Source organism: Denticeps clupeoides, chromosome 18, assembly GCF_900700375.1.
Source record: "Denticeps clupeoides chromosome 18, fDenClu1.1, whole genome shotgun sequence".
NCBI classification, from domain to species: Eukaryota; Metazoa; Chordata; class Actinopteri; order Clupeiformes; family Denticipitidae; genus Denticeps; species Denticeps clupeoides.
The window spans coordinates 13,186,504-13,214,350 of NC_041724.1; the positions used below are offsets into that span (position 1 = coordinate 13,186,504).

Here is a 27,847-nt window from a genome sequence, read left to right on the forward strand (position 1 = left end):
ACACGTCGGCGCGCCACGGCCGCGTGCGAATTCCTCCGTCTTCGCTTGCGCTCGGTCTGCAGGTGCACCCCCCTCATTAGCGGAGGATTAGCGCGGGCCCTCCCTGCATCATGTGGCTTTATCCACGAGCGTGGCTCCGGCGCTGTCGGAACGGTTAAGCCCGCTGAGCCCCATTCTGCCTGGCTGCCGGGCAACCGGAGGCGCGCGTCGCCCCGGCGTTGGCTAATTACGCCGTTATTTACATGAAAGGCTGCGGGGACGTCAGGCCGGCCGCCTCCGTTCTCCGTTCGGAAGCGCTCGGCCCTCCTCTGCACCGACGGCGACTGCGCCGTCTTTTGTGCCCACCCCCCCCCCCCCCCCCCCCCCCCCCCCCCCCGTTTCCTGTGTGTGTGTGTGTGTGTGTGCGCTTTTGTAAAAAAAAAAAGTCTCTCTCCTTTCAACGCCCCGCTTTATTTGTAACATAAAACCCGAGTCAAGGCCGTGAACGGCGAGGTTCAGCGCCGTTCCAGCGCCATTAGCCGCTGTTAATTCGGATTGTAATGTGCCATTCATTCACATTTAAACAGACGAGCAACAACTCTTTTGCAAATGGAGGCAATGAGGGCACCCCCCTCCGTGCGCCTGGCACTCTACGCCGAAATGAGGGGAGTTGACCTCGGACTCTGCATTTCAATTGCACCCTCTCATTCAGGACCAGAGAGCCATCGCAGATTAGCATAGTCTTTCACCTTGACTAAAGACTCCGCTTCAGGTGCGTTCGAATGTCTGAATGTGTTTCAGGACGTGTGGCCTAAGGTCCGTTCAAAGGCTGGATTAAACACATGAATGTGCGATTTTGGAGGTTTTTTTGGGGGGTAAATGTGCTATTTTTGGGGGTTATCGCCGTGGTTGATCCAAGTGAGAAGACAAGTGAGGGATAAACCTCCATGAAATATGAAGCCTAGCGGCAGTTACTTTTAAAGTGCAGTTCATGTCCACACACAGGTGCTAATGTACAGGATTTTGTGTAAATGTAGCTACATTTTAATATAAATGTTTCGGTCTTTTATACAATATGAATTTAATAGCTGTTTATTCGGTATTAAGTGACGTGTTCTTACACTGTGCACAAATGCAGGGTATAAAGTCAAACACACCACACGTAGTATCTGGATGAGGGACAATGTGGCACAGTTTAATAATGCAAATGAAGAAATAAAAGTTTTTATGATGATAGGATGTAAACTTCTTTTATCCCCACAACACCAATTAGACACAAACGATCCAGTAATGCAGACTGTAGGCCGACTGATCCCCACCTACCAGCCCACATTGAACTAAAAGAACTTTATCTTCTCTTAGTGGTCGTGATATGCTTGACTAGCTTTTTCACTTGCAGTGCGGTGGCGGTCGAGGCGCCTTTAACGGCTGCCCACTGCTCCCTCAGGGGATGGGTTAAAGGCAGAGGCAACATTTCACTGCGTGCACCGGGTGTGCTGTGCAGGAGTCAATTAATCTCTTTCTCTTTCTTTATCTGCAGTTACCGCATGAAGTGTGTTCACTTATATCCACTTGTTGAGCAAAGGTGGGGTTGGGGGGGGATTGGGACACAGCAAATTTTTAAAATTTGTATTACTGACACGTACAAAAAAGATGCTGACAATGAATATGTGGGACATTACCTCACTATGTGGGGTGCGGTACAAAAGCTACTGCACAGAGTGGTGGGGCACCTGGTCACGCTACCTCTGCGACAGGTTACAATGGTAGTTTAAAATCCATCTTCGGTGCCATTTCAATGTAAACATACAGTATGTTGGATGAGTTGCTGTTCTTGCTGGTTTACAACAGGGATAAAATTCGTTGAGCTGATGACTGACATTCACAGATTAGAAGGACAGGCCCCCTGTAGCATTTCTTCTTGCGATACGGCAGTGGACTGGAATTTAAATCTTTGCACTCTACATGCCGACACATAGCCCTATAACAAATAAATGAATAGGTAGGGCACAGTAGTGTGAAGGTAAAACATGTGGCCACACACCACCAAGGTTGTGTGTTCAAATCCCGGCTCAGACCTTGTACGTGGAGTTCCCATGCTCTCCCTGTGTTGTTGCGAGTTTCCATGGGGTTCTCCGGTTTCCTCTTGCTGCCATGGCACGCACACTAGGTGGATTGGAGACTGTAAATTAACCCTAGGTGTGAGTTCACGTCGGCTGGGGCCTTGCCCCTGGTGAATCCCCACCCTTCGTCCAGTGCCCTGGGACTGGACACCGAGCGAGAGAGACTCCCCTTTTTTATGGTGAATACTGGTTATGGAGTAAATTAAATAAAGCCTAGGAGGATCACTGCACACCCTGATAAACAGCTAAGGATCCACCTCTATCAGAGAGCACCGCAGCTGGATCAATGTTGCCTGAGGGTGGCACAGAGAAATATTTCTTCAGACGAGAACGCAGTGCCTCCTCCAACAGAGCGTTAGGGCCATTCATGCTAAATAAATGGCTACAAAACAAGTGTGCGGTGTGCTCCTTGCACCCCATCTCTTCATTTTCCTGCAAGAACATCCTTATTCTTCTTCTTTAAAGAAAAAATAAAGACAGTGATAGCTGTGAAAATGTCACTGGCCTGAACTTGATCTTTTGGCCGTGGGCAATGGTGTGGAAGCTAAAAGATGAGCCAAAATGTCACGGGTGTCTAACAACCCACAAACATGGGAGGATCTTAAACGCATCAGCCAGTGTCCCCGATTTCCCTCAGTCAGACAGACTGGTCACTTAATTTGTCCATTATTACATATAAGCAGGGCCACCTACTGAGAACCTTGTGACCTCTCGCTCTTGCGTCTGTAAGCCCGGGCTGGAGAGTCACTGCAGCCTCTAATCGCTGGGTGGAGGGTCGCTTACACAAACGCCGCACTCTTGCTGTGCGTTAATTGAAATCTGCTGTACGGAAAATGAAGTCGGCCAAGTGTCATCGGAAGGCGCCCGTCGCCTCAGTCACCTGCAAGGGGCTGCTGGCCTTCAGCAGCGCAGCTACGGAATCAGCAGAAAAAAACTCCGTACATGACCTATAAAAACTGCACCTTCGCTGTAATTCATTCGCATTAGTGTCAATAATTAATGCCTGAGAGGGCAGACGTGGAGGTAGGCGAGAAATATAAAAAAGGGACAATACGTGGAGGGACAAGCCTAACAGGCCTTCATGGGTGGATTAGTATTGTCCTTTTTGGATAGGAAACAAATCTTTTGTGTGTTAAAAGGACATAAAATGGGTTAAAGCTCCAGACATTACATGACTCTGGTAGCTGGAAATATCTGATAATGATGGAACATCTGCACACGTGTAGAGAGGAACTTTATCTGCAACAATTAGTCTTGAGTTCAAGTGGACTGCTGTGTTTGTTAATCCAAGACCGCCACATGGTTCATTCATTATTAGAAATCCATTTTCAACAGTTGTGCTGATTAAAGAAGCAATAAAACTGGCAAAAGTCACACTTGTACTGTATCTATAGTGCATCAGCAGATGTTGGTTCAACTACATTATTATTTCAAACTTTGACAACAAGTCTTTCTTATTCTTATATGAAGGTCCCTGGTGGTCTAGTGGTTATGATTCGGTGCTTTCACCCGGGTTCTATTCCCGGACAAGGAAGGTTTGTAAGATTTGGGGCAGTGGTCACCTAGAGGTCAAGGAAGAAGCCTTGTAATCAAAAGGTTGCCGGATCAAATCCCGAAATGTCAAGGTGCCACTGAGGTGCCACTGAGGTAGCACCGTCCCCACACACTTCTTCCCGGGCGCCTGTCATGGCTGCCCACTGCTCACTAAGGGTGATGGTTAAAAGAAGAGGACACTTTTCATCCTGTGCACCGTGTGCTGTTTCAAATATATACCTTCACTTATCCTTATATATATTGAATATATATTTTTATGTTCTCTTTTAAATTTCATTGACAGTTCACAATTATTATAAGAAGTTCAGAATATTTGCATACACCATTAGTTTAATGACTTTTTAGAGCCTGTTTTTTTTTACCAAAATCATGGTTCGGCAGCAACAGTTCTACAGTTTACCGAATTTAACAATAAACGCTTCTAAAGCTAGAGAAGCAGCAGGGACCCTGGTTTACAGAGCCGCACCCCCCCCCCGACCCGCCCCGGAATTCTCCCACATGCGACCTGCAGGTGTCGCTAAGAGCACAACGAACACGTCCTTCTGGCTCGCGCTCGTCGTTCCTGCGCTTCCGAACGTGCAGCACCAACCAACCAAAAAAAAAAAAAAAGAAAAGAGGTTCCATCTCGTTCTGCCCACTTATTACTGGCGCAAAATGGTGATAATAATAATAATCATCATAATAATAATAATAATTCATACTCACAGTCAGTCAAACGATTAGTGCGCCTGAATCGCTGGTGCACAAGGAGAGCTGTACAGATGATAAAAAAGGAGGAAAAATAAAAAATAAATACATAAATAACGGCATTAATACACCGAGTGATAATAATAATAACGATGCATATTCATAAGCATGTGATGGTGCAATCGAGCGCTTAGTGAACATTCGTGGTGGGGGTGCGGGGAGGGGGGGGGGGGTGTTGGAAGTTTACGCCTAAGCGCGTATCCGCTGCAACTCCGCCCATACACCGCGCAGGGAGAGAGTAGGGAGGGAGGGAGGGAGGGAATCACTTCACTCTCGCGTAGGCTCTCCGCCGTGCGCCGTCGGGAGAGCTGCTTCTGTGGCGGAACCGCGGTGCCGGGGACGCCGGCGGACGGACGTGGCGGCGGTGGCGGTGCGCTTTTTCTTTTCTTTTTAACCCCCCCCCCACCACCCCATCCCTCCTTTTTTTTTTCTCTCTCTCTCCCCGCCTTTGGAACCGGGGACCCCGCCGGAGGAGACCACACGGAGAGGTGGGAGGATGCTCCCGTTCTGAGCCGAGCGGCACCTCCGGAGCTCTGCTGGAATTAAAAATAAAAGGAGTTTTTATTCCTCTTCATCTTTTCTTATATTTGGGTTTATATATAAATTATATATCTTTGGATATCTGACCTCGGGGGAGTGGAACGCGGCTTGTCCGGTCCGACTGGAGTCTCCTCACCGGACTGGACGACGGAGGAGTTATCGCCCGTTCAGGTACGCAAACTTATAACTGTATCCTAAATATACGCTTTCTTTACGGTCAGTGCCACGGTACACTTTTTTCATCATTATAAATTATTTTATTTATCATAACGGATCATTAACTTGCGAGTCACGCGTCGGGGGTCGCGCCTCCCGGGGAACAGGTGTGGGGTTTCTGGGAGGATCTCACGGACGCGTTCCAGCGGCCACCGGAGGCGCGTCCCGTCTCCCGAAGCGCCACGCCGCGCGTCGGACCGGACTTTTACTCCGTGCGTCTTCACTCCGGCCGGCCGGTGCCGAGTTCCGGTGGCGACTTGACGCGGAGGTCGGGAACGCCCGTCGGTCCGGATCTTGGCCGCTGCGCTCCGGCGTCCCGCGTCGACACCTGTGGCTCGCGGGCGCGCGCGCGTCTCGGGCTCCGCGCGCTCCCGGGAATAAACGGGACCGAGACTTCCGACGCTCGAACGGCGGCGTCGAGTCACGCAACGCGGAGTCCGGTCCTTCTGGCCGCTCCCGTTCCAGGCGCCCAACCGGTTATACCGCAAAGCACGCGCGTTCTGCGCAGCACGCAAAATTAATCAGCAGAAATCAATGGAAAAAGTGGCATTTTCGTGCCGGTGGGCTCCATCTCACCCCCTTGGTTGAGAGATTCCCCGCTTATTGCAGTTACAGTAACCCGTCGTGTTGAAAACACGCAGGACGCGTGGACGTGAACGTATGGGGTGAAGCTACGGAACTCCCCGTCCGTCCGCAGCGCGATTAACGGCGGGTCGATGGGAGCTGACCGGGCGAATAAGGGTCACTGTACTGAGACACATCAGGAAAGAAATTGGGCTATATATATAATGCATTTTACTTCCATTTAAGTAGTTGGTAACGTGAACAGGCGGAATGCAAGCGGCAGATTGGAATTGTGGGTAAAAGCCAAATAAATTAATTGCATTTTTTTATCTTTTCCAAACGTCCATGCATATCATTGTGGATCTAAGTCCCTCCCTGGTATCCAGATATTTGAAACTGCTTCGCTTTACTTTAAAAAGTTTTTTTTTTTTTTTTTTGCGGGTCTGTGGGTGGCGTTGCGCGCCCAAAGCGCCTCGACTTCGGGGTGCTCCGGATCTGTCTGTGTGTGGGAGGGAGACCCCTGTATCCCCTGACCGTAATGCGTGGCCATTTGCCGTTTCGCTTCGGCGTTGTGCGGGACGACAGCTGAATTATGAGGCTTTTTATTACTATTATTATTCTGGCGCTCCGCCGACAGACAAGCCTTTAATGGGCGCCCGACGAGGGGGTCCAACGCGGCGGCTCCTTATCAATTAGTCACATGGATGTGTAGTGTACGCTTTAATAGTGTTTAATTTAATCACTTGCTCAAGACGACTGCTCACGTACTGTTATATATGTACGCAGTGTCCCTGCAGGAAGGCGCCGTATCTACGGTTTGAGAGAGACGTGCGCTCGGAAGAAATGCAGCTAAAGCTAATATTTGCTTCAAGTCTCGTTTACCTGCATGAAGTGGACAGGCGTGGTAGCGACGTCACTTCCGGTCAGAACCAGTTTGACCGCGTACTCGCGGGGTCATGTTTCAAACAAGGCAGAGGCGTAGCGTGGCGTGACCTAAAGTTTAAATATTCGAATGTAGGCTCCCTGCTGTCATGTGCTTCAGTGACCTTTTACCTCTTGATTCCCAACAAATAACTCCAAAGTGGCCGATCGGTGACGTCACAGACAGCAACCCTGCAGCCATTATATATGCCTATGGAGCAAATGCAAAAGTATCCTAAACTGTTTTATTCTAATTGCCTTAGGACACCATGTTGTTAAATAATGGTAAATACTGGGTCGCGAGTGTGTGTGGCTAACATTAATTATTACAAATTACTATGAAGTAGTATATTGCTACAGATAATTGTATATACAAACACTAGTTTGGTAGCCATTCTTGCATCTTAAACACAGTATGTATTTGGGTAGACCTTTCCATTTCCAACATTAGGTTTTGTGCTTTGCTTATTCTAAATGAAACTAGTTGATTGTTTGTGAACAAGGGTCCGACTAGTCAGGGCCAATTATGCTTGGATAGAATAATTAAAAAGATCGGTTTTGCCGGACACCATTTCACATTTATGTATTGTTTGCCTTTGCATGTTTTATTAGGGTAAGGGTGGAGAGGAAATTGATTATGTGTTGCTCCTGCAGTGTGTTTTATGGGCAATATATCCTGCCAAGCACGTCTATCGATGCTGAAGATTACACGGCACAATGGCCTTGGGGGACTTTAGCCTCTGCGTCATTCTGTATGTCTGACTTCCTGTTTCTCCCGCAGTTCCGAGCCGAAGCTCTGGTTATGACTGATGCATGCGGCCATGTCGGCCATGTTACGCACTGCTATAGTGGAAACCTTACGGCGATGTCACACGTTCTGAGTTTGAGCGAGCAGGGCGTAGACCACCCCCCCCCCACCCCCCCCCCCCCCCCCCCCCCCCCCCCCACAACCGTGGCCTCCGAGCCCTCGAACTGGATTAGCTGCTGCGGAATTACTTAACCACCGACCGGCGAGGTCTGAACGGGGAGTTAAAGTTTAACTCTGGGACAGGTGCTATGGTCCAGGGCCCGGAGTCAATCATTCTCCGAAAGGAAACCACTTCCACCTCCATCTCAGGAGCTTGTTTTTGAGTAATACTAGGGTTTCCGGGACAGCCGGCCACACGCTGTGCACAAACCCCGTCCACAGTGGTCGTGTCTCCAGATCCATTTATTTCACGTATACACTGTGCCCGACGGTCATTAAACACAGGTTCAGTCCCTCAGGGCCACGACGGCAGCACGTCGTCCTCAGTTGTAATATATTTTTTTTCCGTTTTGGTGGGCCGTGAAAGTGAGGGGGTGGGTGTAGGAGACGGCTGCGCGTTGGGATGATGGTTACCTCGCCGCACATTTAAAAAAAAAAAAAAAACTTTCATAGCGCGGTTGTACAGCAAGCCAGCGGGGGAGACTTCACAATGGTAATTAGCCTGTTAAATCTGTTAACCTCCCCCTGTGCACAATGGCCTCCTCTGGGAGAGAGAGGGAGGGAGAGAGAGAGAGAGAGAGAGAGAGAGAATATATAAAAAAAAAAAAACAGGTGCAAGGGAGCGTACACAATGTGCAGACGTTGTAAAAAGGTTGACGCCAAACGCAGAGGTAACCGTTCTAGACATCGCCCCCTGTATCGGACGTGAAGAGGGCTCGGGGACACCGTTGCTTCAGACGACAGTCATAAATTCCCGCGGATTATGACAGCGTCGTAAATAAATACTGCCATCTCTCACCGCGCTCCCTGCCGCAGCCGCCCATCTTTTCGCCGTCCTGGCTCGTCTATTGACGTGCGTTGGGGATCCTTGCCTGTTTGCACATCATAACTTCATAAATCCAGCTTCTTTATGACAGCGAGAATCTATACGCAGCCCAGAATATTATATTATATCATATACGCATGTTACTGCAGAAGAGGTGTTGTCATCATCTGAGCGAGAGGACATTTTTTTTTATGGAACTGACAGCACTGACCAACTTTTAGCAATTTAGCGTTTTTACGTCTATGCACAACAAGTCGGGCTTTTACTCACACCGGTGGGAACCTGGTAAACATGGAGTAGTGACGCGTGCGAGTGTGTGTGTGTGTGTGAGAACCGCCGTAACGGAGGAAATTAAGGGAACACAAGTGTTATCTTGTTTGGCATTTATTAACTGCAGCTCGCTAATTCAAACCGGTGCGAAAGATAAAAGGAGCCGGGACGTTCGACCCGGGCTACACAGGGTTACGCCTCGTAGGCCGATTACATCGCAAAGCGTTAAACGAACGCCAATGAATACGCTGATGCTGTTATGGTTCTGGACAGCGCATTGCACTTTTATGACCGATAAGATCCCCTTAAATACTTAAAGGATTATTGTCAATTAGCGTCTTATTAATCGTTTTTTTTTTTCTTATGACGACGTTCCTGCTTCCTGTTGATGCTGTGTTAGGATGTTCCAGTGGGCAAAGTCCTGTAGACGTGTCTGGTCGGTTGCCAGTGAAATGTGTCCGCAGCACATTCCCGCCGAGTGTCCGTCTCCGTGGAAGAAAGGGCCGGAATGCCAGAGGCCAGGTGTTCATTTGACTCTCCCCGGCAGGCAGTGTCTTGTAAATGTTGGCATTGTTAGGGCCGTGCCAGTCAAAAGGCACTTGGTTGTCATTTCCATTATAATGGCCAGCCCGGTGCCAGGAGTCCCGGCTTGAGCACCCCGGACATCATGGACTTTCAAAGGCGGTCAGACTGACAGACAGCTGGAATACACACACACACACACAGGAAGGGGATTTTTTTTTTTTTTTTTTTTTTGGCCCATGAGACCCTTTATTTTTCCCCTGCGCACCCACAAAGTGCACAGCTCGGTGAGAACGTTCCACACAGTGTGGGAAAGGACATGACAAACAACATGGATTCTCGTGGGTGGAAGCTAGATTCCCAGCTTAGGCCGACCCCTTCCATCAAAGGTCAGGGGACCCTGGAGAGCCAAATCCTACCGCCGGCAAGACGTCCCACATCCTTAATGTCCAAATAAAAAAAAAAGAAAGGACAGCCGTGTTTAACCCTCCGGGGGGGATGTAAATTGCTTCGGTGGCATACGGTGAAACATTTACATTGGCGTGTTTTTTCCGCTGTCACCGAACAAAGCGGCAGTGATAATAAGAAGAAACGGCGACAGGGAGGGAAGAAAGAAAAAAAAAAAAAATATATATATATATATATATATATATATATATATGTGTGTGTGTGTGTGTGTGTGTATATATATATATATATTTATATTTATATATATATAAAGCCAGCCACTGTTGCTGAATCAGACATCTGTGTCTTTGAGTTGACCTGATTCCTACCAGCCGCGGTGCAGAATCTGACACAGTCAGTTTTCCGGTGCCTTCGCTTTTTTTTTTTTTTTTCTTCGTTTCGTCTTTTTGACGTGAAATGCCTGCTCCGCAGGGCGACCTCTGGGAGCCATGGAGACGGCGTTTGTGTGCAGGTGAGGTATTTTCCACCCCTGGAAACCCACGCATCCCCGCTCACTGGGTAATTAGACCTTCGGAAAGTGTGTCATCACCGAAGTGTCTCTGCAGATACGGAATTAGAGCACCAAAGCAGCTCTCCCTCCTCGCCCCTCTCCCTCAGTCCTCTTCTCTTTGTCTCCCTATTGTCATATTTGTCAGAGATCACAGTTTCTCTCCATTTCAGTCTCATTAGTGAGCTGTTTTCGTCTCGGCGCTCCTCGGTGTGGGCGTTCTTTTGTTCGTAATGTTTGCTCACATTTCTTTTTTTCAGTTTATGCATTTCTGAGTTGATGCGTTTTTTTTTTTTTTGTCAGATGCCCTTCGCCCGAGTGTATGTGTGTGTGCTTATTTATGTATCTTGTGTACAGGTTCTTTTTTGTCTCGTGCCTCGTTTCTTGTAATAATGAGCATGTGGTTGAAGCCCATTTCTTCGCGCATGGAACGTTTGATGAGGACACACTCGATTAAACCAAAAACCTGCCGGTCCAGAGAATTTAAATTGAGTCAAAGTTCAGGCAGAGAGGATTGATTGACATGTGCAGGGTCTGACCGCTGTCCCACCCTGGGCTCTGGTAGCTGTGACCTTGAGTTGAACTATGTGGCCATGGAAAGTGAGTGAGTGAGTAAGAGTGAGGGAAATGAGTATGCAGATGTGTTTTTTTATTAATTGCTCATGCGTGATAGAGGTGGTACGGAACTGGACAAAGTTGACTTTTGAACCCTCTCAGAAGGTCCTTGAACTGGTTAACTTTACCATATACCATACCTGGCCAACCGGCAAACCCAGAGCACTGCGGTAGAGCCCTAACAGTGAGGCAGTTAAGGCCTAGCGGTTAAAGAAGCGGCCCCGTAATCAGAAGCTTGCGGGTTCGAATCCGCCAAGGTGCCACTGAGGTGCTGCACTGCTCCCTGGGTGCTTGCCATGGCTGCCCACTGCTCACTAAAGGTGATGGGTTAAATGCAGAGGACAAATTTCACTGTGTGCACTGTGTATCTCAAGTGACAATCACTTTCACAGCCCTTCAGGAAACTGCACTTGGTGTGCTGCATGATCCAAACAGGGGGACTGAAGAGGGCCGATGTTCCATTTGAGCAGTGTCTTTGCAATTAGTGCAGCGGGTAACATCGAAGCAAAGTGACCTCAACTCTGACAGAATGGAAGCCGGACCTGTTGTTTATTTTTATCTGTTGCTCGCACCCACGATGGGCGAGTGTGTAGCAGCTGGTGATTGTCCCAACCCCCTAACCCACCTGCTATCTTGTGTGATGGAGCGATGTTGTGGCAAGTAGGCAGGCCGTCTCTGTGGATTAGAATCGAGGACCGCTTTTAATAATGCTCCATCTCTGAGTAAGTGAGAAAGATTTGAGAAAGTCATTTCTTTTTAACCTATACTTATTTGCAATTTTACACTTCTCACACACACACACACACACACACACACACACACACACACACACTTTTGCTCCCGCCCATGTTCGTTTTCAAAAGGCGTGATATGTCTTTATTGCGGTGGAGTGCAGCTGGTGGAGGAGGAGGAGGAGAGGCAGAGGAAGACAGGATGGTCATTACTCTTCCCCACTCAGTGCGGCAGGAAAACGAGTTGAGGAGAAGAAAAGAGAGTGGAGACGACTCTTTAAAAAAAAACACACAAGAACCTGAAAAACCGGCAGATTAACCGCACTGACCCCTGCTGCAGCTCTCCACACTTCTTCCACCACCTTCCACTCGCCTTCCACTCGTCTATTGAGATGATTTAGGGCTGCAACGAATTACAGTCATTGGGGCAAAAAGAAAAAGGTTTTAAAAAAATGGTCGCATGGGGAGTATGTGAGAGCTTTTTTTAAAAAAAAAAAAAAATAAAGACCTGGAATTAATAAAGAGCTGAACAGGTTACAAATCAAAAGAGCTTTATGCTTTGTGTAACGCGCACTCTGTAAAAAGGAGGTCCTGTGATCACGCTGTTTCCTCCATATCTTATTCATATGCTCGCAAGGCCAAAAGACCCCTTGGTAATAACAAGCTGCCGTAAATCCGGGGAAATCCAGAAAAGAGGTGCATTGATGAAGTGCCGATGAACAGATAGAAGTCCCTGGCCGGCGTCGGTTTTATGGCCGGTGCGCGGCATGAACTCTCTTAAATGAAGGCTGCATACGAGTAATTGTTCCTGACACGTTTAGTGCTTCGCGGGCGGAATTTACAGTAGCGCCGAAAAAAGATCGCTCGTAAATTGTGGAGCATCACCTTCTCTAAATCCCATGTCAGCCATTCTCAAAAGACGCCTTGGCACTGTCAAATGCTCTTCGGAGCCGTGCCTAAAGAGCTAATGCTCCTCTAATCATTCCTGTCTTTTTTTTTCTTCTTCTTCTTTTCTTCTCTCTTTTCATCCTTTGTTTTGCAGAAGACTGATGTTGTTCCAGCCCAGCAGTGTCATGACACGGCAGCGGAGTGCCGCGCTGGCACGGCTCGTGCTCCTCCTCGCCTTCTGCGGCATAGCGGTCGATGGCATCACCTACCAGATACGGGAGGAGCAGCCTCCGAACACCTTGATTGGCAGCCTGGCGTCCGACCAGGGGCTGCCTGACTCGGGCCACCTCTACAAGCTTGAGGTGGGCGCCCCGTACCTACGAGTGGACGGCAAGACCGGAGACATCTACACCACGGAGATCCCCATCGACCGAGAGACCTTGAAGGAGTGCCGGGAATTGCTTGAGGGTGACGACTGCTTCATGGAGTTTGAGGTGTCCATCACGGACCTTATCAAAGGCCAGAGTCCACGACTGCTCGAAGGCCGAATTGAGGTCCTGGATGAGAACGACAACACGCCACAGTTCTCCTCGCCTATCCTGTCGCTCTCTATTCCTGAGAATACACACACAGGGGCACTTTTTTCCATCCCCGTCGCCACCGATAAAGACTCGGGCATCAATGGCATCGCCGACTACTCGCTGACCGCGCCCCCCGACGCCGCCAACCTCTTCAGCCTGCAGGTGGCACAGGACTCGGACGAAAAGCTGCCGCAGCTGATTGTGTTGGGTAACCTGGACCGCGAGGCCAGGGATTCGTACGACCTCAGCCTCAAGGTGGTAGATGGGGGATCGCCGCCCCGCTACAGCAGCGCCCTGTTGCGTGTCACCGTCACCGATGTCAATGACAACGTGCCACGCTTTGAGAAGTCGCACTACGAGGCGGAGCTGTCTGAAAACAGCCCCACCGGACACTCCGTCTTACAGGTAATGTGTCCAGTTCCACCATCACAATTAAATGCCACTCACTTCTCCATACCATTCATATGGTATGTCATAGGGCACCAAATCTAAACTATATATTACAGATTTATCAGTGAAATGATGTACCTATCTATGGTTTAGTTGTAGGACACTGATTTTCTGATTCTACCTAATACTGTCAAAAGATGCCAATGGTTTTAAGATGAATTCCTTACAGCATAATGTTCTTCAAAGTACACAAACATGAGCAATTGTAATGAAACATGAAGTTTTATTGTGTATCCAGTGAAAATGAAAGTGAAGTGATTGTCACTGTGAAAGCACAGCACACAGTGACACAACAAAATGTGTCCTCTGCTTTTAACCATCACCCTTGGTGATCAGTGGGCAGCCATGAAAGGCGCCCGGGGGAGCAGTGTGTGTGGGGACGGTGCTTTGCTCAGTGGCAAACCTTCCGATTACGGTGCCACATCTTTAACCGCTAGGCCACCACTGCCCCAGGTATCCAGTCAGCAGAGAAAAGACAGTCTTGGATTGTAATTAGGAATAAAACATGAAGGACATCCCACATTCTGACCTGTGATCCAGCATGTGTGCTGAATAGTTCCTGTAGACATAACAGGCTATGAATTTTGCAAAAAAAAAAATGTGGTTGTAGGAGGAGCTGGTGAACTATGTCAATTATTGGCAGCCATTAGGTCCCCATCAATGCAATGTGATAAATTAAATAAAAGTGAAATGAAAAGGACCCTTTTAAAACGGTGGCTTTGTCTTTCCTGCAGATTACTGCATGTTTCAGTACAGTATGGTTAAGGCTGGGGAAATTCTACTGAAATCATATATATATGTTTTTTTTTCTTTTGCCAGTCACCCCTCTCCCCCACATCTTTATGCAATCTCTTTTAAACACCAGCGTTACTGAATTATTGACAGGCCATATTGAACTGTAGTGAAAGTGCAGGCTATATGCTTATATTGCGCAAGCCATATGATGGGAAACGTTCCAAAAGCACTCCGAGGCAAGTGTCCATGCATAAAATTGTCAACAATGAATCCATGTGACCAAGCTGTTTTCAAAGAGCATCCACAGCTTCTTTTTTCTCTCTGGAATCCCTCATCTCCAAGCCATTCAGACTGAGCCGTTTTAATATTCCATGACTGTGATGGGTTAAAAAAAAATGTCCGCTTGTTCTCTGAAATGTTCTTCAAATGCACATTAAATGAAATGAATTCACCAGTTTGCGTGGAGGATGAAATGGAATGAGTCACATAGAAAAATAATAGCATAAGCCCCCGTGCATAATCTTGTGACTAACTCTGATTAGAGCTTTGCTCAATTTTGCAGAAGCCTGAGTTATAGAGGTTCCTATAGCATATACATTTAACACACAAATGAGTGTTAAGAGATGCAGCACATATGTTTACATCAGTCTATACAGCATTAACAAAAGAGGGTTTAGGCCTCTATATTTAATTAAAAAAAATGATTATTTAATTCTGAGAAAGTTTTGGATTTGCATATGAACACATTATCCATTGTCTGAGGAAGCATGCCAGCATAAACAGTTTACATAGCTGGCTATGAATCTGTGAAAGTGGTAGGCACAAGGTTATCCCCACCTCTTCCAAAATTTCCAAACAGGAAACCAGTTGCTTTGTTACATGCTGTTACTACTAATGTGTGAAATTTCCAAACCTGTGCTTTTCATAAAGCACATGCCGCACACAATAGTGTCATATGCACTGAAGTCAATGTATTTCCTTTTTGTTTAAGATCGTTATAATTTGAAATGTTAATCAATTTGTGAGCCATTAGTCTATGCATACATATTTGTACTCGTCAAGCGTAACACATGCATGCATAATTTTTCAATCCATATTAATTATACTATGGACATTTTTAGTATAAAATACATCAGGAAAACATGACTTCTCTCATGTAGTGAAAAAGGGAATGGCTGAATCTTATTTCATGACACTTTGAGCAAGACTGTTGATTTATTAATTAATTTTTGTCCCTTTTTCTCTGTATTTCTCTGTTCATATCCACATCTGTAATTAAGTCATGTGATGTGACAAATGGCTGACTTGTTTTGCTTTCTGTGTTTTCGTAGGTGAGAGCTAATGACGCTGACACGGGTCCCAATGGGGAGATTACCTATAACCTACACCAGAGCACCGCCGCTGTTCAGAGACTACTAAGCATCGACCGCAATACAGGCATCATATATGTCAAAGGCTTGGTGGACCGAGAAGAAGTTACAGTCTTGAAGTTCTATGTCATGGCAAAGGACAGTGGACCACCAATGAAGAGCTCTAAGGTGCAAGTGACTGTGACTGTGAAGGATCAGAATGACAACGCACCTGCCATCACCATCCGTGGCATAGGCCTGGTCACCCATGAGGATGGAGTGGCCAATATCTCAGAAGACATGCCAGTTGGCACGCCCGTGGCTCTGGTAGAGGTATCAGACCGAGATGAGGGTGAGAATGCCCTTGTTACTTGTGTGGTGGCTGGAGATGTACCTTTCCAACTGACCCCGGCAAGTGAGTCTGCAAATGACCGTAAGAGGAAGTACTTCCTCCAGACAACCACTCCGCTGGACTATGAACATATCAAGGAATATAGGATTGAGATTGTTGGTGTTGACTCAGGCAACCCAGCTTTGTCCAGTACAAACTCGCTAAAGGTTCAAGTGACAGACACCAATGACAATGCTCCAGTATTTTCTCCGTCGCTATTAGAGGTGGAATTTTATGAGGGTAACCAACCTGGTGATAAGGTTCTGGATGTTGTTGCCACAGATGCTGACAGTGGCACAAATGCTGAACTCACATACAGTATCATCATGGACCCATCCATCAAAGGACTTTTTGAGATTAATGCCAACACTGGAGAGGTCCGTGTTCTCAACCAGCTTGACCGTGAGACAAAGGATGAGTATAAGTTCCATGTGGCTGCAGCTGATCGTGGCGTACCGAGCCAAAGAGGAACAGCAACGGTTGTAGTCAAAGTGCTTGACCGCAATGATAACGACCCCAAATTTACAATGATAAGCTATAGCTTCTCAGTCTTGGAGAACAAGCCTCCTCATAGCCCTGTTGGTATGGTGACAGTAACTGACCACGATGCCGGAGACAATGGCAAATTTCACCTCTCAGTTGAGCCAGACAATGGCAAGTTTTTCATCCAAAATGGAACTTGTATAATCCTGTCCAACATCTCCTTTGACAGAGAGAAGGAGAACAGCTACACCTTCCGACTGAAAGCAGTTGATGGTGGTGATCCACCACGCACGTCCTATGTGGGTGTGACCATCAATGTTCTGGATGAGAACGACAATGCTCCGTATGTAACCAAGCCTTCCAACTCCACATACAGGGTCTTAAATCCAAAAACCCCACCAGACACGCATATAGAGAAGGTCCAGGCAGAGGACTTAGACAAAGGGCCCAATGCAGAGCTGGAATACAGCCTTACGAGTGGCAACCCCCATGGACTTTTCCGCATTGCACCTGACACAGGTGAAATCACCTTGAGTAAGGAGCTCAATCAAAAACACAATGGGCTCCATCGTCTTGTGGTACGAGTTGCTGACAAGGGGAAGCCACAACGACACACCACAGCACTGGTGCACATTTTTGTCAACGAGACCATTGGCAATGTTACTGTTATTGAGTCACTGGTGGGCCACAGTCTGTACACACCCCTAGAGACCGAAATTGCCGGAGACCCCCATGCATACCTGCATACTCAGCGGAGCAACATTGTGTATGGCAGTCTGGCAGGGATCACTGGGGTCATTCTTGTGATTGTGGTAGTGGTGGTAGTTCGACATCGGTTGCAGAAGGAGACCAAGAGTGGATACCAGGCAGGCAAGAAGGAAAACAAAGACCTATATGCTCCCAAACAGGGGCCTAAGGGAAGCAAAAACAAGAAGGCCAAAAAGGGAAAAGCGCCAAAACCAACAAAACCCTTAGAAGAGGATGAGGAAGCCAGTCTTCAGAAAGGCCTCAACTTCAACCTCATGAATGACACCATTACTGACAGCCCCAGGATACACCTGCCTCTCAACTATCCCCCAGGAAGTCCAGACCTGGGCAGACACTATCGCTCCAACTCACCCCTACCTTCCATCCAGCTCCAGCCTCAGTCTCCTTCTGCTTCCAAGAAACACCAGGTGGTTCAGGACCTCCCTGCCACCAATACCTTTGTGGGAACAGGTGACAACAACTCCACAGGCTCGGACCAGTATTCGGATTACAGCTACAAGGCCAACCCCCCAAAATACAGCACCAAACAGGTAGGAGACCACTACATAAACACAGCTCGGTACAACAGGAACATAATCTGGACCAACGAAGTGTGGTAGCCAACAGGACTGGAAAAGTATATACATATATATTTTTTTTAAGCCAAAGCTGCACTGATCTCTCACGTCACTCATTACTCAACCTTCCACTGCGAATTTTTTATTTTGTGTTGTTTCTTTTTGTATCTTTTTCATTTTGTATTTTCGTTCTGTGATGATTTTACGGATGATTTTAGAAGGACGTGTTTAATTTATGGTGAAATAAGTGAAGGAAATTATTTAAATTTTTGTTTGATTTTCAAAATGTTTTGTCGAATGAAGGCCATATCTGCAGTTCAAATGTCAAATTCGAGTATGTATGTACTGAGAATTGCTATAGGTTATCATATAAAGAACGGTTTGATTTTTGGCCTATCCCCATGGTTCATTCATGGAAAACCATGGAAAAGTTCTGTCTGAGAAGCAATTACCATATTTTTCAGATTTAGTTTGTTACATCAGAAAAGCACACTTTTGGTTGACTTTTCAGTCTTGACCACATTTGAGTCGCACCACTGCTCATATTCCATCAAGGCCTTTTGAAAAACGACTTTAATTACCCTGTCCACATTTTACTGGAGTTTGTTTGCACAGATTAATGATAGGTAATGTGAATCTGTGATGAACCCCGTCATGTTATTTGTCTGCCCGGACTGAGAGTGCCTTGCCTTATTTAATGTACAAGCGAGGGGTCGTTAAACGCGTGCGCATAATGAGCTTCTGGTGTCAGCGCACGACGCAGCGCTCTTGTGACTTATGAACCCTCTGAACTCCGCCATGGTGTGAATTATGGCGCTTTGAAAAAAGAAGCCCCGAGAAGCAGAAGGAGGGGTAGTTAACCACACACAGAACGGTGCGTGGCAGCGCCGCTTAAAACGAGTCAACCAAAAAAGTCAATTATTCAAAATAACGATGCTCTATTAATGGGGGCCCTATTTTGAACTTGGAACTGACAATCAGCGAGAGAGAGTAAATGTTATGCAAAAGTGTACATATATATGCGTGTGTGTGTGTGTGTGTGTGTATCATGTTCTATCTGTTGTTACTGCTGTTGTTGTTGTCATTTCACTGCTCTGTTGGCACCCTGTTCAGATTGGTTGCCAGGGGGCCATCAGCAGCTGTAGCTGAGTGATTGTGTGGGATTACTTTTACTCTTCCAACACACACACACACACACACACACACAAACACACGCACGCATAAATGCCCACAAAATGCCAGAAAAGCCTGAGCCTCTGTGGTATTTAATGTGAACTCAGCCTACTTTTCATCTGTGCTTTTGTATTTAAAGCTGCAGCTATCCACCAACAGCATCAAACCCCCCAAACTTTTTGTTGTTGATGTTATTTTGCATCCATGCATTGTGTTGTTGTTGTTTTGTTTTTTTTTTATTAAAATTGAAATATATTGTACTATGGACATTTTGTACAAATCTTTTTTTTTATTATTACCAAAACGAGCTTTAATTCAATAAAAACGTTGTGAAAAAAAAGTTGAAATCCACTTTTGGTTGTGCATTGATGGCGTCTGCGCAGACAGATTGGATTGGGTTGGGATTTAATCCACCAAAGGCACATGAATCCTTAAGGTACGGTATTCCAGTTTCATTTTTTATTTTTTTTTTCCTGTAACCACTTGTTTACGACATGGAACCTTCTCGCGCAACACCGTGAATTCCGGCAGGGTTTTCCTAACAGCCATGAGGAAAAAGACTTCTGCTAACAGACTTCCTGCTGCTCGCGCTTAACCTCCCTCACAGCGATAATGAATGCGGGAACTTTTTTTATTATTATTATCTGCCGCTCTTTTCTCCTGTGCATGCCACAATGCGTAAAGTAGATACGGTCGCCAACACGACACGATCCCAGCAAGTCCCCTGTCTTTCTGCCTCTAAATGAGAACAGAGGGGACCTGTTTGCAAAGTGGACGAGAGACATGGTGTGATGTTCTGTCTGTGTGCACGTGTCATTCATTCCTTTTTTTTTAAATTTTTTTTAAAACACCCATTCATGCCAGAGGCAGGCGCACTCCGGCCGGAGTTATCCGCGGCCTTCTTTTCTCCAGGGGTTAAAGGGAGACCAGATAGCGGGGTGCAGGTTTCGAGGGGTGACCGGCCGCTGGTTTTCTGTCTCTCTCCGTCGGGGCCACCCTTCCTTTCCTCCATTGAAATTCCGACGGCGTCGCCCGCGTCGCTCCACAGACGTCCATTCTGCCCTCCGCTTTGCGGCGTTGGCATGGCAACGGGGTGACCAGCGCGTGCTGACTCACTGCCTGTGTGTGTGTGTGTGTGTTTGGGGGGGGGGCAGGTTGAGTTATTATACAGGCAGCATGAAAAAAAAAGGGAAGCTCGGGAGGACAGGACCAGCCTGATGGAGGTGCACCATTAAGCCACCGCCGTGACATCCTTTCATGTTCCTCCATTCCCGCTCCTCCCTCGCTCCCTCCTGCCCTATGCTAATGCAGAGGGCGCCCGTCTATTCATGTGTCTGAGGAACAAGCCCTCCTCCCGGTTTATTTACTCATCACCGCCCGGCCGCCGGAATACTGTACCTTAAGCCTTTCATGGCCACACCTTCTGTGCCTTAATGCTCACCTACTAACCACGGAATGGGGATGCTGCAGCCTTAAATCTTTCTCAAGGCGCGTGTGCGTGTGTGTGTGTGTGTGTGCGTCGCATGCCACGTAATTCCTCCAACATATTGTCCTCCCTGATTGGCGGAATAATGCGACCTGTGCGAGCCCTGCTCCGCCGTCGGCTGTGTCACGCCGGGCGCGGTGGCGGGTGCTGATGTCCGCGCTGATCTCTTGTGACAACCACCATTTACGCTGGCAGTGCCCACTGTTCTGCTGTTCGTTGCCTGTTGTTTTCTGATGAAGAGGGAGCGGGAGAGATTGCTTCCGGAGGCGTAATAGCATGTTGCATCGGAATAGGGATGAAGAGGGAGGAAGGAAGGAGCGGAGCGGGGCGGAGAGGAGAGCGAGGAAGGGAGGGGAGAGAACCGCAGAGTGCCCCGCTGGTAAGGCAACAAGGGAGCGCTGCCTTAAAATTGGATTTGAAGAACTGGACAATGGAGACCCGCTTCATCTGCCACAATAAATCTCTCCCGGTCTCTCCCTACCTGCCTCTCTCCCCCCTCGCTCGGTCCCCCTAGAAGGATATGGAGAGATGGAAGGAATATTAATGCCCCTCCCCGTCGCCTTTTCTCTCCCACACGCCCCGCTGTCCATTAACCTACCCCAGCCTTTCATTCCACTTTCTATCTTTCTTTCTTCTTATCCTCTCTCTCTCTCTCTCTCTCTCTCTCTCTTTCACTCTCTCGCCATCTCTCTCTCTTCCCTCGCAGTGCCATTCTGACCAGGGCCTGGTGAGTGAGGTGAGAAGGAGGCCGGATGTCTCTCTCTCTCTCTCTCTCTCTCTCTCTCTCGAGCGCGATGCCTCCACAGTCCATCTCAATTATGTAAATACGTTCCGCAGGCCTCGAGGCAGCGTCAGATTCCAGCAGGCATGAATATCGCCGAATATCTCGGCGGTTGGCCCACCTTTTTCACTCCTTTCAGTAACTAAATGAGCGGCCGCCTCTGGTCACAGTTTAATCAACCGGAAGGGGACTGGTGAGAATTTTTTTTTTTTTTTTTCCAGAGTCGCTGGCCGAACATGAAGCTGAGGGAGGTGGGCAATAAAAAAAAAAAAATCTATTAATTAAATAACACTTTCAAAGGGAGCCGGGAATAACAACGGCTCGCAAGCCTTTGCATTATTCATGTGTTTTCATCTACAATGCCGAGCTAATTATTTTTATTTTATTTTTAATTTTTTTTACAAAGAGCAGCACTAATTTGAAAGGACCAGAACTGCGGTAAAAGACTATTAATTTCATATTATAAATATATATTTCCTTCCTCTCTTTACTTGCCGTGACACTCTTGATGAGACGAGGATCATTAGCCCGGTGTTGTTGCGCACCTGATGGCATCTTTTGTGCGCATTTCGCGGCGGAAAATTACACCAATTTTGGCGGCGCGTGGCTAAATTGCGCCTGCTCTTTGTGCCTGGCACTATTTCATCTGCAATCAGGCAACAGGGTTGAGGGGAAGAACAGGGGCCGGGCATATCCAGCCAAGCCTGGTATCCACTCCTCAGATAAACAGTGCCGCATTTTATTCTTCCTGTCATCTGCATCCTCGTCGGGACTGCACTTTCTGAGAATAAAAAAAAAATGCACATAGTTATGGATCACCGCGGTAGCCTTCGACAATTCATGCAATTGCAGTTTTCCTGTGGAAAATATGTATTCGTCAAGGGAAATTGCTGATGTATCACAAAGTGGTAAATTAAAGTTGGTTCCTCCAAGAGCTCTGCAGTCCTGTTGGTCCTGTGGTGATATTTTTTCCCCAATGTTTTCCATCCCTGCTGCTACCATTTGTTTAGCCATTTCTGTAATGCTTGTCGTACAGTTTTAACTTGTGAAGAGGTCATGCTACAAAACTGATCAGTGGTGGGAGGGTCAGTCACCCACCAAATCCTTCACCACCTACTGCTACATTGGGTTCAGTCACGAAAAAACACTTCCGTTTGAAAAAAAAATACACCACAGACACCACATTCACCACATTTACAAAAATGGACATACAGTACAGGTCAAAAGTTTGGACACATCTTCTCATTCATGTGTTTTCTTTATTTTCATGACCATTTACATTGGTAGATTCTCACTGAAGGCATCAAAACTATGAATGAACGCATGTGGAGTTATGTACTTAATAAATCTTGGCTCTGATTACTGCTTTGCACACTCTTGGCATTCTCTCGATGAGCTTCAAGAGGTCGTCACCTGAAATGGTTTTCCAACAGTCTTGAAGGAGTTCCCAGAGGTCCAGCTCACCTCAAACCATCTCAATTGGGTTCAGGTCCGGTGACTGTGGAGTCCAGGTCTCCACTTTTTGTTAAGTGCATAACTCCACATGTGTTCATAGTTTTGATGCCTTCAGTGAGAATCTACCAATGTAAATGGTCATGAAAATAAAGAAAACACATTAAATGAGAAGGTGTGTCCAAACATTTGGCCTGTACTATACATGGACATTATTCATATCAACCATCCTGTGTCCTACGTTTACATTTACATTTACGGCATTTGGCAGACGCCCTTATCCAGAGCGACTTATAACGTGCTTTCCAAGTTACCAAGTTATCATCCTACCCTCTAATTGGTTACCAGATTTCTAGCATGTCACCAATCAACCGTCAATTTGCTTCTGTTCAGGCACTTTCATCAGCAAACTCAAAATTGAGAGTAAAAGTGTGCAGTCTGAATTAGGCCTTACCTGCACAATGCCAAGATATGGCAGCTTGACGGGGGTGACGGCAAGGCCATGGCTGGTGGGCGGGGAGTCAGGGGCCATCTTGTCGCGCACAAAGGGTCCCTTCATCGCTCTTTTCTTTTCTTATTCGCTGCTTTGTAACCTGCCGAGTTCAAATCACTCAACACGAGAAAATAGAGGGAGAGACACGGTCATGCCTGAGCATGTGCCCTGGGTCATCTCATCTGGGTAGGGCTCGGGGACGACAGACAGGTGGGAGATAGACAGACAGGTACAAGCACATACAAAGAAGCCCTTGTGCCGTGTACGTGGTCGCCGGTGACTCCTTTCAAATGAGCTATTACTACACAAGGGAGGCTCCTTTGAGACCCTCTTTAAAGCCCTGCTCCAAGGTCAGAAACATTAGCCCCTTATTTAGGGTCATTAGGGAGATATTTGAAGAGATCTGTTGAGAAAGTTCAACTCTACACGGCCTGTTGGAAATAATTAGCCGCGTCTTAAAGGACGTCTCAGCTTGCGGTTGCGCTCGGGCTCGGGCAGATGGCTGTACCTGCCTGATTCACAAAACCGCAATGGACGACTGTTTAGCCTAGCGGGTAACACACTCACCTGTGAACCAGAAGACCCAGGTTCAAATCCCACTTACTACCATTGTGTCCCTGAGCAAGACATTTAACCCTAAATTGCTCTGGTGGGAGACTGTCCCTGTAACTACTGGTTGTAATTCGCTCCGGATAAGGGCGTCTGGTAAATGCTGTTAATGTCAATGTAAACACACTCACCGATGAACCAGAAGACCCAGGTTCAAATCCCACTTACTACCATAGTGTACCTGAGCAAGACACTTAACCCTACGTTGCTCCAGGGGGGGACTGTCCCTGTAACTACTGATTGTAAGTCGCTCTGGATAAGGGGGCGTCTGGTAAATGCTGTAAATGTAAAATGTAAATGTAGTGTAAATGTGCTAGTATAAAGGAATCCCTTTTCTCTCTCTGTAGACAGCGAATGTCGGCTCCCTCTCCTCTGTCTGTCCTCGGTGTGCCGGTGACGGGCTGCTGAGTCGCGGCTGCACGCTTCGCCCGCGTTTGCCAGCAACTCTCGAGTCCGACTCGGCTTCCTCTACCCCAGGGGCCTCACACACACACACACACACACATTGTCAGGGAACATCTGCTGTAGTTCTCGCTACGCTGAAACGGCCGTCTGGTGAGTGCCTTCGCTCTTCTTTATTTTTATGAACCTCGGCGGCGGGCGTGCAAACGTAGCGTGCACGGCCTCGGTCCGCAAATTAGCGTCCTCATCACTATAAAAACTTAACAAGGGATCCAATCAGAGACCCCCACCTCCCCACACACACACACACGCCCACTTTTAAAACGGCTTTTATGGATCCCGGCTCGGCGGCCTAGATCTTCCCCGTCGCCGTGGCGGCGTGCGAAGCTGCAAATCCTCCAGCTTAATAACAATTATGGAAATCTACACAGATGTGCGCGACAATTCTCAACTTTCTGCTCGGCTGAACATCTCCGGGGCTCATGAGCAAATCTGCTTTGTTTTTTTTGGGTTTTTTTTTTCTTTCCTTCCTCTCGCTTTCATCCTAATCAACTTTTTTTTTTCCCTTCTTCTTCTTCTTCTTCTTCTTCTCTCTTCTCTCGTTTATCTGAAAAAGCTCGGGCGTGCCGCGCACGCGCCTAATTAGCGTGCTGCGGCGACGGGAAGTTTTTACAGCGAGAATTAGAGGAGACAGATTACGGACCGCGCTAACTGCCGTGCTGGGGGAAGGACGGCCCGGCCTGTCACATCCCGGCGCTAATTGATTGTTTCTTCTTCTCCGGAGATCGGAAAGGATGCGCAGCCTTAACCGCGCGCCCACGCTTGGATGTGCGGACACACACACACAGACACACACACACAGTGGTGGCCTAGCGGTTAAGGAAGCGGCCCCGTAATCCGCCAAGGTGCCACCGAGGTGCCACTGAGCAAAGCACCGTCCCCACACTCTGCTCCCCGGGCGCCTGTCATGGCCGCCCACTGCTCACCAAGGGTGATGGTTAAAAGCAGAGGACACATTTCACTGTGTGCACCGTGTGCTGTGCTGCTGTGTATCACACGTCGCGTCACTTTACTTTACATACTCGGAAAAAACTCGCCGTTGTCACCATGCATACGCATATAATCATATGCTAATGAGCCCAGGAGCCAACCGTGCTACCTGTTGGCCCGAGAGCCAGGTCCGTCAGGAAGAACGTTCCCCGCGGCAGGGCCGTGCGACCGGAGTGAAGCGGGCGAGAGAGTAATAGCCCGTGGAGGGAATCGGGGCCGGACCAGATGTTAGCTGGCGTCCGATGTCCGCTCACTCACGTCCCGGGCAGATTGACGAGAGACAGTGACGGGGACCAAACATATGGGGCGAAGTTACGGACAGATGTTCCCTGCTTTTAGATGCTGCGCGGTGTTCTGGCTGGTTATATGGTCTCGTGGAAAAGAAAGCGGTCCTGGGTAAGTGGCACTCGGGTTTGGCAGCGGCGAGGCCGAGCGGCAGCCCGGCGGCTCAGCGTGGAAGCTCACCCCGTGCAGCAGATGCCCGTGTGCGCGGAGGGCACCGCTCGCCCCGGCTCTGGGCACGCAGAGAGCGGGGAACAGGTGGCACAGCCATGCTAAGGAGCGCGCTCGCTGACCTGCACCAGCGAGAACACATGTCGTCTGTGGGGAAGGTGTGTGTGTGTGTGTGTGTGTGTGTGTAAATGCATGTGCGTAAACCCTGCAGAGGCTGTACTGATTCACCGGCCTGGTATAAATTCCCTTCAGTTTGGCTTCAGCATTGTGTGTGTGTGTGTGTGTGTGTGCAAGAGAGAGAGATTCTTCCCTCTGTTCTTCCCCTTAGGCATGATTTTGTTCCACTTCACCAGAATCTGCAGAGCAGGTGGCAAAAAAACGCAGAGCGGATGACAGCGCCATTCAGAAAGAGTCAAAACACCACATATAAAACACACACACATGAATCCATCTTTATATAGATTTATATAAATATATATGTACTGCAGCGCCAAAACAGCAACACACACCCGTGTGCCCATTGTGGCGCTGGCTAAAAAGGGTGAATGGAAAGGAGCTCCTCCTGCATCTTCATCACACACACACACACGCTGACGGCCCGGAATCCCCTCGCCCAGCTCACACACTGACCTGTGCCTCGGCGGCGTGTTATGTCACCGTTGTGCCGTCACGTCTATATTTAACCCTTGTCTGTTCTCACGCCAGAGCTGGAGGAGGGACGACTTGGCCCGGACGTCCCCGGGTTAGCGGAGGGAGGTTGGGTGGCTGTGGAGTCGGCGGTGGGGGGGACGTGAGGAATTGGAAGGGGGTTGAAGTGCGGCCGTCTGATTGCAGTCGGTGGCGGTTTGGTTAAAAGCGAAGTGGGGAACGGACATGACAGGACACGGACGTGATGGAGGGAGACAAAAAAAAAAAGAAAAAAAAACCTCCTGTCCCAGTTTCCTCCACACCGAGATGAAGTAAGAGAGCTTATAGAATGAAGGGGAACCCAGGAGGGCTGAGAACGACTGGCAACGTTAAGGAGAATGAAAACGATGATGCATAAAGACAGAGATAAGAAGAGAGTGTGGGATGAAAAAAAAAAAAAAAAAAACACCATCAGACGAACGGAGTCTGTTGAAAGCCAGTGTTTTGTAGAGGCGGAGTGTTTTCCACTCGTCCTTTAACCAATCTATCAGCCTGTCAAGCTATCAGTCAGTTTGGAGGTAGATGCTGCCTCTCCCCTTTTTTTGTGGTGGATTGGGTCGAGAGAGATAAGATGTGAGGAACCACAGGAATCGAGCTGGCTGGTCACGTTATGTCACTTTTTCCCACCAAAGCCTACCCACATCCAATGCTCTGGGGCTTTTTTGGTATCTTACGTTAACTCTTAAAGAGCTCTGTTTTTGTATATTATTAACTGGTTGCTCTGCACTATCTGCCCAGTCTGTATTTGCACAATGCTCTTCAATTTTTTGCATACCATCTTTGTTTGGTGAATTGGTGAAAGTATTTAAACCTTTAGATCATTAGAGTATTAAAAAATAATATGTACACTACCAGTCAAGAATGGGCTTATGCTGAACACCTTCTTATCATTCATTCATGTTAATCATCATCTCATGAAGCAGCTTTTCATGATGTCATCAATCAATCATCATCAATCATGAAAGTAAAAAATTACTGCTACAAAAAATACGAAATATTTTTCTTGCGTTTGATTCTTTGAAATGTCTCCATCTTAGTCTCCATATCTGCCAAATTGTGAAATGTTTTGTGTAATTTGTTGCTGGAGGAAAGTTCTGGAGGAGATGTGGCAACTGCCAGTATAACCTGTACTGTAACCTTCCCAATACGACTAGTAATAAAAGGCCTTGTCCATAAAAAAAGGTCCTTGTCCGTATACAGGACTTACAGGTCATTTTTTTGGTAGAGCCATTTTTTTTATCTACTGTTGATAATTCTGGAGTGGAATGGACTAGAATGAGCAGAGATGCATTGGGAAAATGTCCAGCTGTGCAGTCACGTACAGTACAAGCTTGAAAGAGGAAGTAAACAAGGACATGGTTGCCAAATTGTCAATGAAGGGGGATGTCCACAGAAAAAACCCTAACTAGTCTGTTCCAATTATGTATTTGGCCTTGAGTTGAAGGTCCAGTTTTAGCCTGATCATTTTTTGTCCTTTCACATTACATTTAACTTGTAATGTAACTTGTTTATCCAATAGACTCTGACCA

At 47.5% G+C, this 27,847-nt stretch overlaps 1 protein-coding gene across 5 annotated transcripts in view; it reads left to right on the forward strand.

Moving 5' to 3' along the window:
• The first annotated feature begins 4,662 nt into the window (after positions 1-4,662).
• The window catches only part of LOC114767970 (protocadherin-1-like), a 155,266-nt gene continuing 132,081 nt past the window's right edge, over positions 4,663-27,847 (forward strand). For 2 of the 5 annotated variants that reach the window (XM_028959955.1, XM_028959956.1), the window contains exons 1-3: positions 4,663-5,114; positions 12,573-13,404; positions 15,516-17,705. In XM_028959955.1, the coding sequence (XP_028815788.1) occupies positions 12,580-13,404; positions 15,516-17,705 (3,015 nt within the window). In that variant the 5' untranslated portion in view covers positions 4,663-5,114; positions 12,573-12,579. The remainder of the gene's footprint in view (positions 5,115-12,572; positions 13,405-15,515; positions 17,706-27,847) is intronic. The other 3 variants (XM_028959958.1, XM_028959959.1, XM_028959960.1) reach the window with 2 other exon arrangements.